The following is a 14,424-nucleotide window of genomic DNA, read 5'->3' as shown; positions in this document are numbered from 1 at the left end:
GCCTAATTAGACCCAATTGATTATCTATCTAGTTGACAAATCTGAGTTCAAGAGAGATACCATTCCTAAATAATTTGATTTAGCTCAAATCTTTCCATCAACTGGATCAACAAAAATAAGAGGGGAAAAAAAAAGATTTCTGAAACATTTTTGAAGAATGACAGTCTGATTTTCATTTCAAAATTGCCTGGTTTTAGGCGAGTGTCAGTTTAACAAAGTGGACTTATTTCTATAAAGGCAGATATGAAAAATCCAATATCAGAAGTTCAGGCAAGCTCTACAGGCAAGATGTCCACTTCTACAGATCTGCATTCTTTGTGAGGTAACTCAATTCTCTATTACAGAGAAACATGCAAAAGGCAAAAGAAAAAAAAAAGAAGAAAGAAAGAGGGCAGTGGGCAGGTGAAGGAGGGAAACTGCGCCATACCAGGCTAGAAAAATTTACAAATGTGACATTCAGAGCACATCTTTCACCTGTGTTCACATGTCTATGCTAAACTGCAAAGGAAAGAGCATTGCAGTAAACAGGAGACTCAGGTGCGCTCAGTGATGGTTGAACTATGCAGTAGTGCTCACCCAGTTTGCAAAGTAATTGGCACTCTACAACATCCCTATTCATCCTTCAATTCATTCGCACTTTGTGCTGCTTCTCCCTGGGGATCTAATTCAATCTTTACTGAAACATCCTGCCCCTCCGACCTCATTAATTTCATTTTTTTCTTTGGAGGGTTTTTCAAAGTGCCCAGCCTCTCTTTAACTTTGTACTCCAGTGTACTGTGGGGGATCCCATAAATACTCTGAGCTTTGGAAACACTCATTTTCCCACTCATAACCACAGAGATTGCTTCCTCCAGTATCTCGCTGTTGTACTGTCTGTATCTCCCTCTTTTCTTCCTAGGTTGCTTGGAGCCAGGATCTCCCTCTTGATCTGAGGTGGGATATGGCTGTCCAGAGGTAGACTGCTCAGCATCTGAGCCCCAGGAATCTGGTCCAGCATCCAGCAAACTTCTCCTATTTTGTTTTGGAAGGATAGCCCTTAACTTTTTGCTAAGCGCGCTCTCCGTTTGTGAACCCATTACCAAAGAGCTATAGCTGAACTGGTCACCAGTGCGGGACTCCCATGAAAGGTCCATGCCTCGAACTTGTGGTATCTTTAAATCCACAGGAGATGAATGGCTCACGTCCTTTTTCCCATCCTGTTTAGTTTGAAGTGCCATTTTTTGAAAGGCAGAGTTTTCTGTAAGAAAAGGAAGGTCACTGATGTTGCTGAGTGCACCATTTCCCCTGAATTTCATGCGGCTGAAATTGAATTCGTAGTGTGGTTTTGCCCAAGAAGCCTCCCTGGATAATATTAAGTGCTGTCCATGATTCTGTAGTCCAGATGGCCCATGGCTGGCAGCCGTAGAAAACTGGTTTCTGCTCAGCAGTTCTTCACTAATCTGGAGTGATCGAGCCAGCGGTACTTTAAGAGATGTGGAGTGGCCATAACCTTCCCTGGTTCCATCCTGCAAGCTTCTTGGAGGTACCCCATCACCACTCTGTAGTCCCTCCGGATGGTGCTGGCTGGGTCTCCCAGGTCGCCTAATTGGATGGAAGGAAACTGATGTGAGCAGGACTTGCACAGGTAGGGAGGGATGGGTGAGGGGGCCACTCCTTTATTAGAAGGCCTTGCTTGGGTAACATCACTTTTTGTGTTATTTATTTTTCTCTAAATTTTTTTTTATTACTTTAATTTTTTTTTTTTTTTAAGTCTCAGCATCAGTCAGTTTTAAAACTTGTTCGCAAAAAAAGAGAAGCTTTTTGGGCAAAGAAAAATGAAACCTGTTGGCCGGTCTCTGGTTGGGTTCACAAATTCTCGGAGTAGAAAAGACTTCGCGCAAGCGTCTGAAAATAGCACCTTAATTACAAAGTAGTAATCAATCGCCATAGATCTACACACAACTGTGTTACTGGTGTGACGTTACCACTAAACAAGCACAGTAATAAAAGAGTAAGCCAAAGTGCAACATATTCAACATGCAAATATGACTGCCACCTGCAGTATCTACACATAGGTGGAAACCCTGGATAATGTTTGCTTACATCATATTGAAGAATTGCTGCTCAGGATAAAAGAAAAAGCTTAGCAGGCCTCAAAGGTATTTATTTGCCTGACTTTCATAAAGCACCGAATATGAAAGCTGGGATACTGTGGACCACAAAGGAAAACGCTGCATTACACTAGACTTACCAAACTGCTTTCTTAACAACTAATTGCATATATACACAGCCCTGAATTGCATTTGATATAAAGCATGGTTAGGAAAAGGAAGATCTAAGCTCCATCTGCCATCCAGATCAAGGGTTAACCAAAAAAAAAAAAAAAAAAAGCAGTATGTATTTTTACCACTTCCCTTTCATCACAAGTGTTCTTTCTATGAAATTAAGTACTACTGCTGCAAAGAATCACATCTATTTTAATGCTTTGATTGCTTAGCCCCCTGTAGTTATTAAGGCACATTGGTTTCAAAATCCACCCCCAAATTTCTTCATGTTCAGCATACAAATTAACAAAGACAATCTATTTTAATGCTCTGGGACACTATACTGGTGTAAAGCCCTCTGGCTAAGTCAGCATTACTTTAGCATAGGATACATAGCACTGAAAAGCTACATTATTATTTTTAATATCACACTGGGATTAAAAAGTCCTTTCTCTAAAGACATTCACTGAAAGAACCTGGCATGTAACATACACAATGCTTGATACACATGCTGTTCACTTCTTTCCAGGATGCAACAAGTCATAGGACGTGCACAACAAAAGTCAATAAGGATTCAGAACAAAATCCAGAGAAATGGATCAAAGTCTGCCATCCCAGAGAACCCTCTCAGACAATGTACGTTCTCCACTCCTTCTACAGCATGTATCAGCATCACACTGTGAACCAGTGATTCTACACCTAAACAAAAGTCATACTGGCAGCTAATAGAGGATTACACCTGCCTTAGTGATGCTAAACAAACTGCAGCCAGCCTCATATACCACACACCTGTACAAGTAACCACAGGTGCCAGTATACCGCATCCTCTTTGGACCCACCAGACTGAGAAGGACAGTGGCAGATGCTGGCCCTGCCATCCCTGTGTGTTGGACTTTGGCCCTCACTTGATTCACAAACAAAGGCAGAGCCTCAGTGGCTTCTGCTACCTTCCTAGGAAAATAAAGATGGAAATAACCTGTTCAGAATTAAAAGAGAAGTGCTGCTGGGGAAGGATTATGTTAAAGAACTGTAAAAAGCATTAAGACTAAGTTTTAAAGAAAGATTGAAGTATTTTATTAATAGAAATATTAAAAGGAAAAGTAAACTTGAAAGGAGAAATCTGAGACAGCATTTTTCCAAAGAGAAATGCAAAAATTCAATCTGCTTTTATCAGTACCTGGGATAGGTGGTGGAAGAGGGTTGATAGTTGAGATTTTCAGGTTTTTCAAAGGCTATCATAAAGCTAAATCCATCAATTAACAGCACTTTAAACCATATCCTATGTCTGTACTTCAATAAAATATTAGTTGTTCACAGTAGCTTCAAGATAATCAACACCCAAAACCCCTCTTAGTCCCAGTCAGGCTCTCCATACAACCCTGACTAAGAGTAAAGGTGAATGGTGACCATTAGAAATATGAAACCTAAAGATTTTTTTATTTAACAGTATTTCACGCCTTGAACTGATTAGGCAAGAGCAGTACACCACGCACTTTGTGATTATTTAAAAAAACACAACTTGTTCAGTACTACAGAACAACCACAAATCCAAAGTTACATTTAAAGTTTTCCAAACTACCTGACTCCCTGCCCCGTGTCCTTTTCTAAGTTGTGGTTTTTGCTAAGAAATATTAACAAAAATCATGAAGTGATTTAAATCTAATTCAGCATGGTTTATCACCCAAATCACTGTTACCTCTAAAATAAATTTTCCTGTTAGCTAACTTTGCCCTCAGTGAAATGAAGTCTAAATATACTGCAAAGCTTCTAAGACTCTTCATGCATTTAAATGAACTTGCATCTCCACAGAAACCTATCACTAAACCCAAGAAACAGGTAATGGAAATATCTCTGGCTAAGTATTGAATTGGCCAAAATAACAGATATTAGAGTCTTTAACTGCAAGTCAAACCTGTCTCAGTTGGCAACAACTCTTATTTGGCAGGTGGAGTGAAGGTATTTGCCAAAGGTACAAGTTGAAAACACATTACTCCAAAGGGTTAACACCAAAAGAAAGTAAAAATTAACAGGAACTGAGCACACATTTTTAGTAAAAAACTGTTTTAAAAGGTCATAGTAAGTTGCTTTCTCTTACCCATTTCCTGAAGTACTGGAGCACCCTGGAGAGTGACTCAGAGAGGTGCTGCCAGCACAAGGACTCTTCTTAGTGGATAAATCAAGCACACCGTCTGTAGAGACAAAAGAATGACTTCAGTTTTTGAAGAACCAGGATCAGTCATGCTGATCCTGTCTTCAGCTGAAAAGACAAAGCAAGTCTTCTGAGCTGAAGCCATTTTTAGCACACAACATTTTTTGGTTTATTATATTTTTAAACAAGATAAGGCTTGGAATTTTTTTTTCAATATGTTTTACATGTGACTTCAATATAGTCTTCAGAAACCACAATAGAATTAACAAAATTAAAAGTGCATCTGTTACAGGAGACACAGCATAATAAATTACCTACAAGTGACAGTTCTGGATACAACAGAGCCTGTCATGTAACTATCTCTCAGTGGTCCAGAACTGAGAATCTCCAAGATTCTTGAAGACAAATCTTCAAGATTTGTCAAACTGAGATATTCCCCTCCTTAAAAGGAGGCAGCAAGCCAGTATTCAGGTTTTTTTTTTTAATCCAAATACTTTATAGGAAAATTCACTGAGAATTCCATATCAGAAATTAAACGAATGCACACATAGATGTGAGATTCCATCTCACGTGGCAGCCATCTTTATCTTCTTTTTTTCATGTCTCCAATGGCTCCCTACTGGAAAATCTGCTGCCTTTCTCCTCTATTGTGTCATTTTATTGCCTCTCTTCCATATGCCAAATTGGTTTTCCTGTTAGACTGCTTCCTCCACTCTCACTAATGGCACTTCCTCATGCTCCCCCTATGCTCCTCTGCAAACCCTTACGTAAAACTCTGCATTTATAGGGCACGTGTTTCACCAAGAAAGCCTTGCTCCTGCTGAACTGAAGCAGCTTGAAATTCTGGTCATTTCAATAAGGGCAACATTGTCACTGAAGCAGCCCAGCTACCTGAAGTTCCTGGAAACTGTGAAAGGAGGAACTTATGAGGCAAAGATAAATGAAACCTGTCAGCAAGGTGAAGTCAAGACGTAACAGAGATCCTCACTCATTCCATCTAATCAAGTGAATACCACCCAACACGGGAACAATGTAAGATGGCTTTCAGATTGCTTAAAGTTCTTACTTGACATATGGAGAAAAAACATGATAAACAGTGAACTAGAATTAACTTAGGGAAAGCTGTTCCACCCACTGCATTTGGGAACACACCATAACCCAAACTTAAGCAAGCAGAAAACTGCATTTTCTTTTCGAACAACACTTATGCAGGCACAAGAGACACAGACTGGATCAAGTCTTTCCTTCTTTTCAAGAGGCTGGACAGCATAGGCAGCTGCTGGAGGCACTTGGATGCATGCTTCCTCCCTCAGAAGGGTCAGTATAACCCAGAAGCCCCTGAGGGGAAGCAGAGACAACCTCACACCTCAGAGAGAAGCTTACAACTAGCTGGGTTCCCCTCAACTCACTAGAACAAAATATAGCACAAAACACCACTAGCAATCTTTCATGACAGCCTCTGAAATCTCTCATTAACAAGTTTGGCAAAATCTCTTTCCAATTACATTAAATGTAAATTGGAAAAAAAAATTTACATTAGGAAACAGATTACTGTATAAGTCAATACGCACATGTTCTACTTCTATAACAACTGTTATGAACATTATACATTATCTTACAGCTTTTCCCATCACATGGTAGCTAAAGAACAGTTCGTGTACATGCTTTCTTCTTCACCATACCATCCCCTAATTAAAAAGGAACAAAGCAAAACTGATTCTCTCCCTCCTTCTTCCAGCAAAAAGTTCAACAATGAGAACAGTTTAACATTTATAAACACACATGCAAAACACACTCACAAAATACATTTATAATAAAGTAAGCTAGAAATAAATGGTATCACCTAACTGTACAGGTCCACTTTTCAAGACAGACACTATCCAACCTCTCACTGCAGTCTGTAACTGAAGTGCAACAACAGCTTTCAGTAAGTGCTGTAAAGTGTCCAGATGTCCAAGCTGCATTTCACCGGACACATAAAATTAACCTCTTTACAAAAAGTTTCATAAACCAAATTTAAAAGAATAAAGGGATACCTACTCTTCTGCCCTAGCTAGAAAAAGGCTTTTTTTTTTTTAGGCATCTTTTCCATTTGCAGATGGACAGCCTACTGTGACAGAGTGACTTCAAGCACTAACGTTTTTCTGAAGAAGGGTAAAGGGCCTAATTTTAATCAGTATGATACACTTAGGACTCAACAGTTTCAGAAAAGAAAAGTTCATACACTATATCAACCACAGAATTTGCTTCTTTAATAAAAAGGCATTTCTGATTGAAAGCAAGGTTTCTGAATTAAAATAAGCTCTGAAACACTATTACAAGATATTCAATCTGTGCTCTGCAGAACAAGTCTATTTTTAAGGTAAAAATGAGACATTTCTTCCAAATGTACAAACCTGGAAGTTTAGTGCAGTTCATGGGTATCATTTTTATAGCCTTCACAAAGCAATTTCTCACAGACTTTTAAAAAATACTCTTCTCACACCACAACCAAAAAGGAAATAAATCAGCCTTTCAGTCAGACTGTGCACTAACCTTCAGAGAAGAGACAACATTATGATTTTCATAACCACATGAACTTTTCTTATCAGCAAGCGTACAGTCTATTTTGGCAGACTGTTTCTTGCAGCTCCCAGTAAGAACAGCACATTTATCCTCAAGAGTCTAGAGCATGTCCATCCCCTTTGCCCTTTTTCAGAAGAATCTGTCATGTCTATGGGTCTACATTCCTTCAAAAAGTCTTTTCTCTCCCAGCCACACTGAACTAGTAATTTTATAAAAACATCTACTGCTTTTTCACTTTACATTTTATGCAAAAGTGCAACCTTCTAATTGTCTGGTTCTGCAACGAGAATGCCATTAATGGATTGCCACAGGATGCAAGACACTGGTAAGAGTCCTACCTTGTTCACTAGGTTCTGACTGAGACTTTCTGACAGTAAGGTCCAGAGGTGAGTCTTGGTCAGCCATGAGCAGTTTGCTGAGCACAGGGTTCTGAGCAGTTGCAGCCGTGGGAGAGGAGGTGACCAGAGATGCTTTCAGCAGGCTTTGGTTCTTTGTGCTATTGGGCTGGCTGGAGTCCTGAGTAGAGCTATTTTTTGAGGTATATTCAGCAGCAAACTGTCGGATCATTCGCTGCATGATCTCACGGGCCACTAGGGGAATATTTGGGTCAGAGACCCTAGGACTGTCTGCAAATATTAGAGATTTCTTTTAAGGAAGCACTTTAAGTAAAACAGCTTTTTTATTAAGTCATTGTTTATTTACAAAAAAAAAAAAATCCAGGGGAACAAAAAAGCCAAAGATAAAATAGTTTCTGAAGAAAATGTACTATAGTCTTAAAATATCTGAATAAGAACCATTACTAATTCTGGTACAGCCTTCCCAAAATAACACTTTTCTAAAAGAAATATGCAATCTTGTATTTTGTTTTAAACTATAGATATATTTGACCAGACCTTTAAGAGGTGTGGAAATGGAAAGGAGAACTAAAGTGCCAAGTAATGAAGCTCATCCAAAAATATTGAACAGGTTATACAGTGGAAGTGCACAACTTACCTGCAGCTACAGAAGGGTAAAATGGAGAATAAAGTTGCAGCAGTCCCCTATAAGTTTACTGAGAAATAATGCCCTATAGTTCTGATCATTTAAAATTATTCACATGAAGATCAAATGTTCAAGTGTCTTCCATCTCATTCTATCTATTCCTTTTGATATTTCTATCATTGTAATCAATGCAGGATCACAAATTACTCAAGAACTTGTATATACACAAAACCTCAAGATGTGTCACATGACAAGTAATTCTATTTCTAGAAGAGCTGCTAAATCTATTAGTAACAGATGTGAAATAGAACAAGTAGACATTCCAATTTATTTATATGAAATAGTATATAAATAAAAAGGTATCTGGATATGTGGGCAACCCAAAAATTTATTGAAAAAACCACTATTTTAGACCAGTAGTAATTTGTGATGTGAAAGCAAATCTGTAACTCCTAAATCACAAAAGCTAAGTCCTGCCACTTCACCTGAAACACTGTGATCTCTGATCAAATCAGTTTTGAGTTTTTTAAACAAACAAACAAACCCACACCCCCCAAAAAACCAAAACAACAACAACAAACACCAACCACCCACAATACCCCAAAAAAACCCCAAACCACAGACAATCACAGCATTATTTCAGAAATCACTCAAAAGGTTTGATTTTCTATTACCGAAGAAATATTCAGAAAAGAACTGTAGAGCAGAAGACGAAATAAATCTTTAAAAGCAGCTCTCAAGAGGGAACAATAGATAAGTGTTTACTACCTCTTTTTTTAAAAATTGTCCAGATTGAAAGGTAATCTATTGAGATTGAGCTATTAGAAGCATTAGCAAAATCTTCTGTGGGACCTTTCAGTGTTAGATTTGCTTTTCGCCACCGTTTTTGTCAAAAGTACGTCAATCCAACAAATCAGCTTTACTATATGTATAAAAAATTACTGACATGACTATTTGAGCAGAGCTGCCCACAAATCAAAGAGCAGCAGTAGCAGCCTGTTTCTTGATGGAACACCATATTGAGCTTTAAATACTTATCAAGTCAAAATTCCTTTCTGTTAAGCATAGACTTCTACATCCAAGATCTTACACAGTCACCATGTACATTCTTACAGTACATTTCTATAAATCCTATAAACTTCCAGGATGTTTATGCAAATATATAACCATTTTTTTAAACATCCTGTAGATTCTACTTGCTAATAAATATCAAATACCGCAGTTTTAAGAAGATACCAAAAAATGAGCCAAACTTAAGTTTTGGTACATTTATAATCTCAGTTGTTTCCCAGATGGTCCACAGGGACACCAGCCTGGAAAAATATGGAGGGTTTGTTCTGCTGTGGTGGCATTTCTTCTACTTTTCTATCTCTTCACTATAACCTCCTGAAGGACATAGAAAGGCTCTAGGGAGGCCCAGAGGGACACAATTTGATGGCATGATCACATGGATACCAACTATTTGACATGTCCTTGCAGCATATACAAATGGGGCTGGCAGGAATGCAGAGCTCTATGGCACTTGTGTTTTCTGAATGAAGAATCAGGCCTTTACTGTGCACCATATTCGTATGTTCATTTCAAAAATGCTTTCATCTGAACATATTAACACATTCAGAAATAAATTACATATGCCTACAGCCATGCATCCTTGTAATCAGCAACTTCAAAGAATTAGCCCAGAATAAAAACTTTTCAGTGCCATTGAGGATAAACACAATAATTCAGGTCACAAAATTCCATTTTCAAGCAGAAGGGTAGGTACCTAGTACATTAAAGGCTTCTTGCTTAATATAAAGCCTGAATGCTGAGGATTAAAGCTGTTCAAAGTGAATGGAAAATACGTGCTGGTGCCCCTCCAGCATCACTTGAAATCAACCAGGTGTTTATCTTGACTCCACCTGTCCAGGTTTTTTTTAAGAAATGAAAATTAACTAAAATATAGAAATTCTCAGAGAAGAAAAAATACAGCAAAAAATTAACAGCTATAAATAGTCTAAAGCAGCACCTCTGAGCTTTAAAGCCTTAATCTTGTGTTTATTTTTATACCAAAATCTTAGAAGGGCAGTATCAAACAAATAAAGTATGATTTCATTAAACCAGAAGGTCTTGTCCCACCACAAAGTAAAGCTAACAGTCAAGTACTACCACTCTGCTTTGACTGGGAAAAATGAATATTTGAAGGAAGCATTACTGGGTCAGAGGGCCAAGGACACAAATTTCCAAGAAAGGACTAAGATTAATGGACAGTAAACCTGTTCAAAAAGTTTGCTGATCTTGTTAATTCCTTATTCATATTCAGTACATGAATGTGCGGTCAGTGCTCAGAGAGCATCTGCATTTTCTCTGATGTACCTGGGCTAAAAAACACCCATCTCAAATGTTACTGGCAGTGAGAATGGAAAGAAGAAAAAAAAAAATCTAATTGCTGGCACAAAGCCAGGAGAGTTCAGTATCTTTGAGTAATGTAGGGACACCAGAGTTCTGCCATTCTTTGTGTCCTCTTTGGAATGACAGTGCCTTGGGATCTTATGGCAGTAGCATGAGTTAAACTTCAAGCAATCTTAATACAGGCAAGCTTGAAAATCATGCATTAAGGATTCAGAACTGAATTCCTGCCAGGATTCTACCCCTTGCCTATTACTCTTACACCAAGCACAGCTTTGTCCAAGGAAGGAAAACAAGGGTATATTTTTTTAAAAATTCTCAAAGATTTTTAGACATCTGACATTTAATTATCTTTATTCTGGGTATCCAGCCATGGACAGGGTATTATACCTCATTAGCACATTGCAATATCTGCTGCTGGCTCCCCAGTGAATTTTAAAAAGCATACTTTCCTAGAAGATACACACACATCATACATAAAGATTTAAGTTTAGTGTTAAAGGAATTAAGTCTTTAATAAACAATTTGGAAATCATGGAAGGGCTTTTTTTTCCCTCATCAGAAAAAGCAATATGGAAAAAAACTGTATTTTCTCTAGACTTTAGTTTTCTTAAATTCCTTCTGGATTTGAAGATAAATGGGATAAACTCGAAAGCACAAGGAAACGTTAACCTTACAAGAAAAAAGAAAACTTGAAAAGGAAGCCTTGGGAAAAAGGCATTATCTGAATTATCAGTAGTAATGCAGTAACTATCCATCCTACCATCCTGCATGTATTGCAAAAAGTATAGAAGCATCATCATGTATAGCTTGTATTTATTCATTTGAGTCATAAAAGAAAGGCTAAGATACTGTTATCTACTTAAAACACCTTTAAATATTTTGGTCACTGGAAAGAAGGACTGAGGACTGGCTACAGCAATTTCTAATTTGTTAAACTGAAGCCTTGCATTGTCCCCCAGCAGATAGGTTGGAATTACTGATTTGGCAGATTTTCTCACACATGGGTTAGACTGATAAGTATGATGTACTTTCATTCAGGATGCATTTGGAAGCAACCTCTGGATTCATGTTTCTCAGATTTTGTAGAAAACAGTGAAATGAGCTCTGTGCCTTCCTTAATAGCACAGTTTAAACAACAACTCTCCAGAAGATATTTAGGTGATTTTCTAGCCTTCAGCATGTTCTCAGCATATTCTACAGCAATTCTTTTGCTGATCACGTTTTGAATTCTTCATATATCCCCCTTAGCAATATTCCAATAATATTTTATGCTCTAGATTGTTGGGAATAGGGTGGGTAATCATTACCAAACAGTGAAAAGACTGACGACCTTTAAGAAAAACTGCATTAGTACATATCCCATCAAAATAAAATACATATTTTTTTAAAAACCACATTACCCACCTACTACCACCACTGCCACTCGACCTTTCTTCCAAACAGCCCACTCACCTAAACACTGGTTATGGGAAACAGTTCTGCAGGTTAGAACTGAGTCATCTCTCCAAAGGTGAAAACACCAGTGTTCTCAAGAAGAGATTTGGTTTAGGGTTAAACAGTTATACTCTCTTCTGATGTCTCAAGCCCACACTGTTATATTGCTACATTATTTGAGAGTCAAGTTTTTATCATTGATAAATATACATAAAGAAGACAACTGAAAAATACTGAACATAGAACTTGAACATCAGATCTTTGATACCTACATTGCATGCAAAGACACCACAAGAGAGACTATTTCCCACATCCTCCTCCCACCATTAAAACCAACCTTTTCTGTAAAAGACTGCATTGAGGAACTCTTCCGCTTGCCTTTCAAAACGAATGATTTTTGCTTGCTCTTGTCTAAGCAGAGCTTCTTGTCCAGCTTCCGAGGCTGGCTCATCCAGACTGACTAAGTGTTCCTGCAAAGATATTCAATATTTGTAAGATCTTCCAGACTCCAAAATTAATAAAGTTCCCTAGGCACTCAATATCTTATTAAATTCAAAACTTTTTAAGGTACTTAGCACAGAGTTGAATTTATTGAAATCAAAACTTGTTTTTTTGACTGCATCAGAACATTGTACTTTGTCCTGTTTTCTTCTTGCAAATTACGCTAGTTAGAAGGTAAACCAGAGGGAGGAATTAACCCCACACAAATACCTTGTGAGTGATTTCCAGATGGAGCTACAATTTAATAGGGAAGTTACAATAAAGGCAATAGTACAGAAACACTGGTTTAAACTGACAAAACCAGAGCACAACTGGGCACCCTGCTGGTCAGGGTGGTGGTGGCAGTCTGATTAAATGGTGGTTGCAGTTCCACTGAAATGATGGATGTGGACTTGTCAAAGCAGGGGTCCTGTGGAAAGGTCTGGCCCTTCCCTGGAGGTCCAGTGGTGGCTCCCCCAAGCCCCCAAACCTCGAGATCATACACCCTCAAATCCAGGCAGGAATGGTCAGTACCTCCACCAGGACAGGGAATTTTACAGTGGAATGACTTAATCCTGTTGAGACATAGGATACTTTGGGGAGTCCTTGATGGACAAATTAGGGGAGATGACCACCCTTTAGGCTGGGTGTAACAAAGAGAACAAACATTACACCCAACTTATAGGTGGGGCATGCAGCAGTTACAAAGGACCTGCCATTAACTGTTCATCAGAAGGTGTTGTAGGTGGTGATAGAATACATACTGGGGTGACACCTTACATTGTAACCCAAGACATTATCTACCCCCTTTTTCTACACCATCTACATCATATCCAAATTAATACCCTTCTTTAACTCTCTATATATACACACATAGACAATGACACATTACACACAATTCTCACTAAAAATTACGTCCCATTGACGTACACAACAGGCTTCCCCCTCTTTCTGCATTATCCACTAAGTGCAACCAGGTCCCCAAGCAATAAGAATTCCATGGATGGGTTTGCCTTTACCTGAGGTGGGATTAATTCAAACTATCTTTCCTAACACACCTTTCATGGGTACCACAGGGACTTCATCTACACTGTGCAAGGGTTCTGACTGGGCAGGACCAGATTGATTGATGGAGTTTAGGGTGCTGACCAACCAGGCTGCCTTTGCTAAATGCAGCTCCCAATTTTTCAAAGTTCCCCCACCCAGTGCCTTTAAGGTGGTTTTAAGCAGGCCCTTGCACTGTTCAACTTTCCCAGCAGCTGGTGAATGAAAAGGAATATGGTACACCCACTCAGTGCCATGTTCCCTAGCCCAGGGGTTTATATGGTTGTTCTTAAAATGAGTCCCATTGTTGGAATCAATTCTTTCAGGGGTGCCATGTCTCCATAGCTTTTCCAGGCCCAAGAGGGTGTTTTGGACAGTGGCATGAGGCACAGTGTAGGTCTCCAGCCATCCAGTGGCCACCCCTACTATGGTCAGCACATAGCACTTGCCTTGGTGAGTTTGGGGAAGGGTGATGTAGGCAATCTGGCATGCTTCCGCATACCTATATTTTGACCACTGTCCACCTTACCATAGAAGCTTCATCCGCTTGGCCTGCTTGATTGCAGCAGACACCTTGCAGTCATAGATGACCTGTGATATACTGTCCATGTTAAAGTCCAGCTCTCAGTCACAGGCCCATCCATATGTCCAATCTCCTCCCTGATGACTGGAGGCATCAATGGCCTAACAAGCAGAAGTAATTCTCCTTTGTGCTAACAGTCCAGATCCCCCCGAGATACCTTAATCGTGGCTGCTCAATCCACCCGCTTGTTGTTACTTCATTAGCCCGACTTTTGGGTACACCTATAGCCATGTGATGGACCTTCAAAGTCTTGCCAGAGCTCAGCAGCACAGATGGGTTTCCCTCTGCGCTACCATTTGGCCTTTTTGCAATGATCCAGCCATTCCCACAGCTACTGTCTACAAGTCATTGTAGAGAGTCTGAGCCACTTCTCTCATCCAGCAATATCCAAAGGGAGCTGGAAGGCTTTAAGCCCTGCAAGCTGACTTGATCTGCCTTGTCCCACAGCACCTTTCAGAGCTTTCTGTGCAGGGGTCCTTTAGCAGCTTTCTATTTCCAGTATGTTCCTACAATTCTGCAGGAACCATTGGTGAAGAGGGTGTCACCGTTTTTCA

The 14,424-nt window shown here is 39.2% G+C and overlaps 1 protein-coding gene across 1 annotated transcript; it reads right to left on the bottom strand.

The window, feature by feature from the left end:
- Positions 1-313: 313 nt before the first annotated feature.
- On the bottom strand, positions 314-12,233 carry LCOR (ligand dependent nuclear receptor corepressor). Its single transcript, XM_062496172.1, has 4 exons — positions 12,101-12,233; positions 7,296-7,583; positions 4,339-4,432; positions 314-1,581 (listed from the first exon to the last, which is right to left on the bottom strand). Exons 2-4 carry the CDS (start codon positions 7,531-7,533, stop codon positions 612-614), a joined length of 1,302 nt encoding a protein of 433 aa, XP_062352156.1. The 5' UTR covers positions 7,534-7,583; positions 12,101-12,233; the 3' UTR covers positions 314-611.
- Between the last annotated feature and the right edge of the window lie 2,191 nt (positions 12,234-14,424).

This window comes from Cinclus cinclus, chromosome 7 (assembly GCF_963662255.1).
Source record: "Cinclus cinclus chromosome 7, bCinCin1.1, whole genome shotgun sequence".
Taxonomy (NCBI): domain Eukaryota; kingdom Metazoa; phylum Chordata; class Aves; order Passeriformes; family Cinclidae; genus Cinclus; species Cinclus cinclus.
Note: the sequence above shows the minus strand (reverse complement) of the source record. Positions and strands in the feature narration are given on the sequence as shown.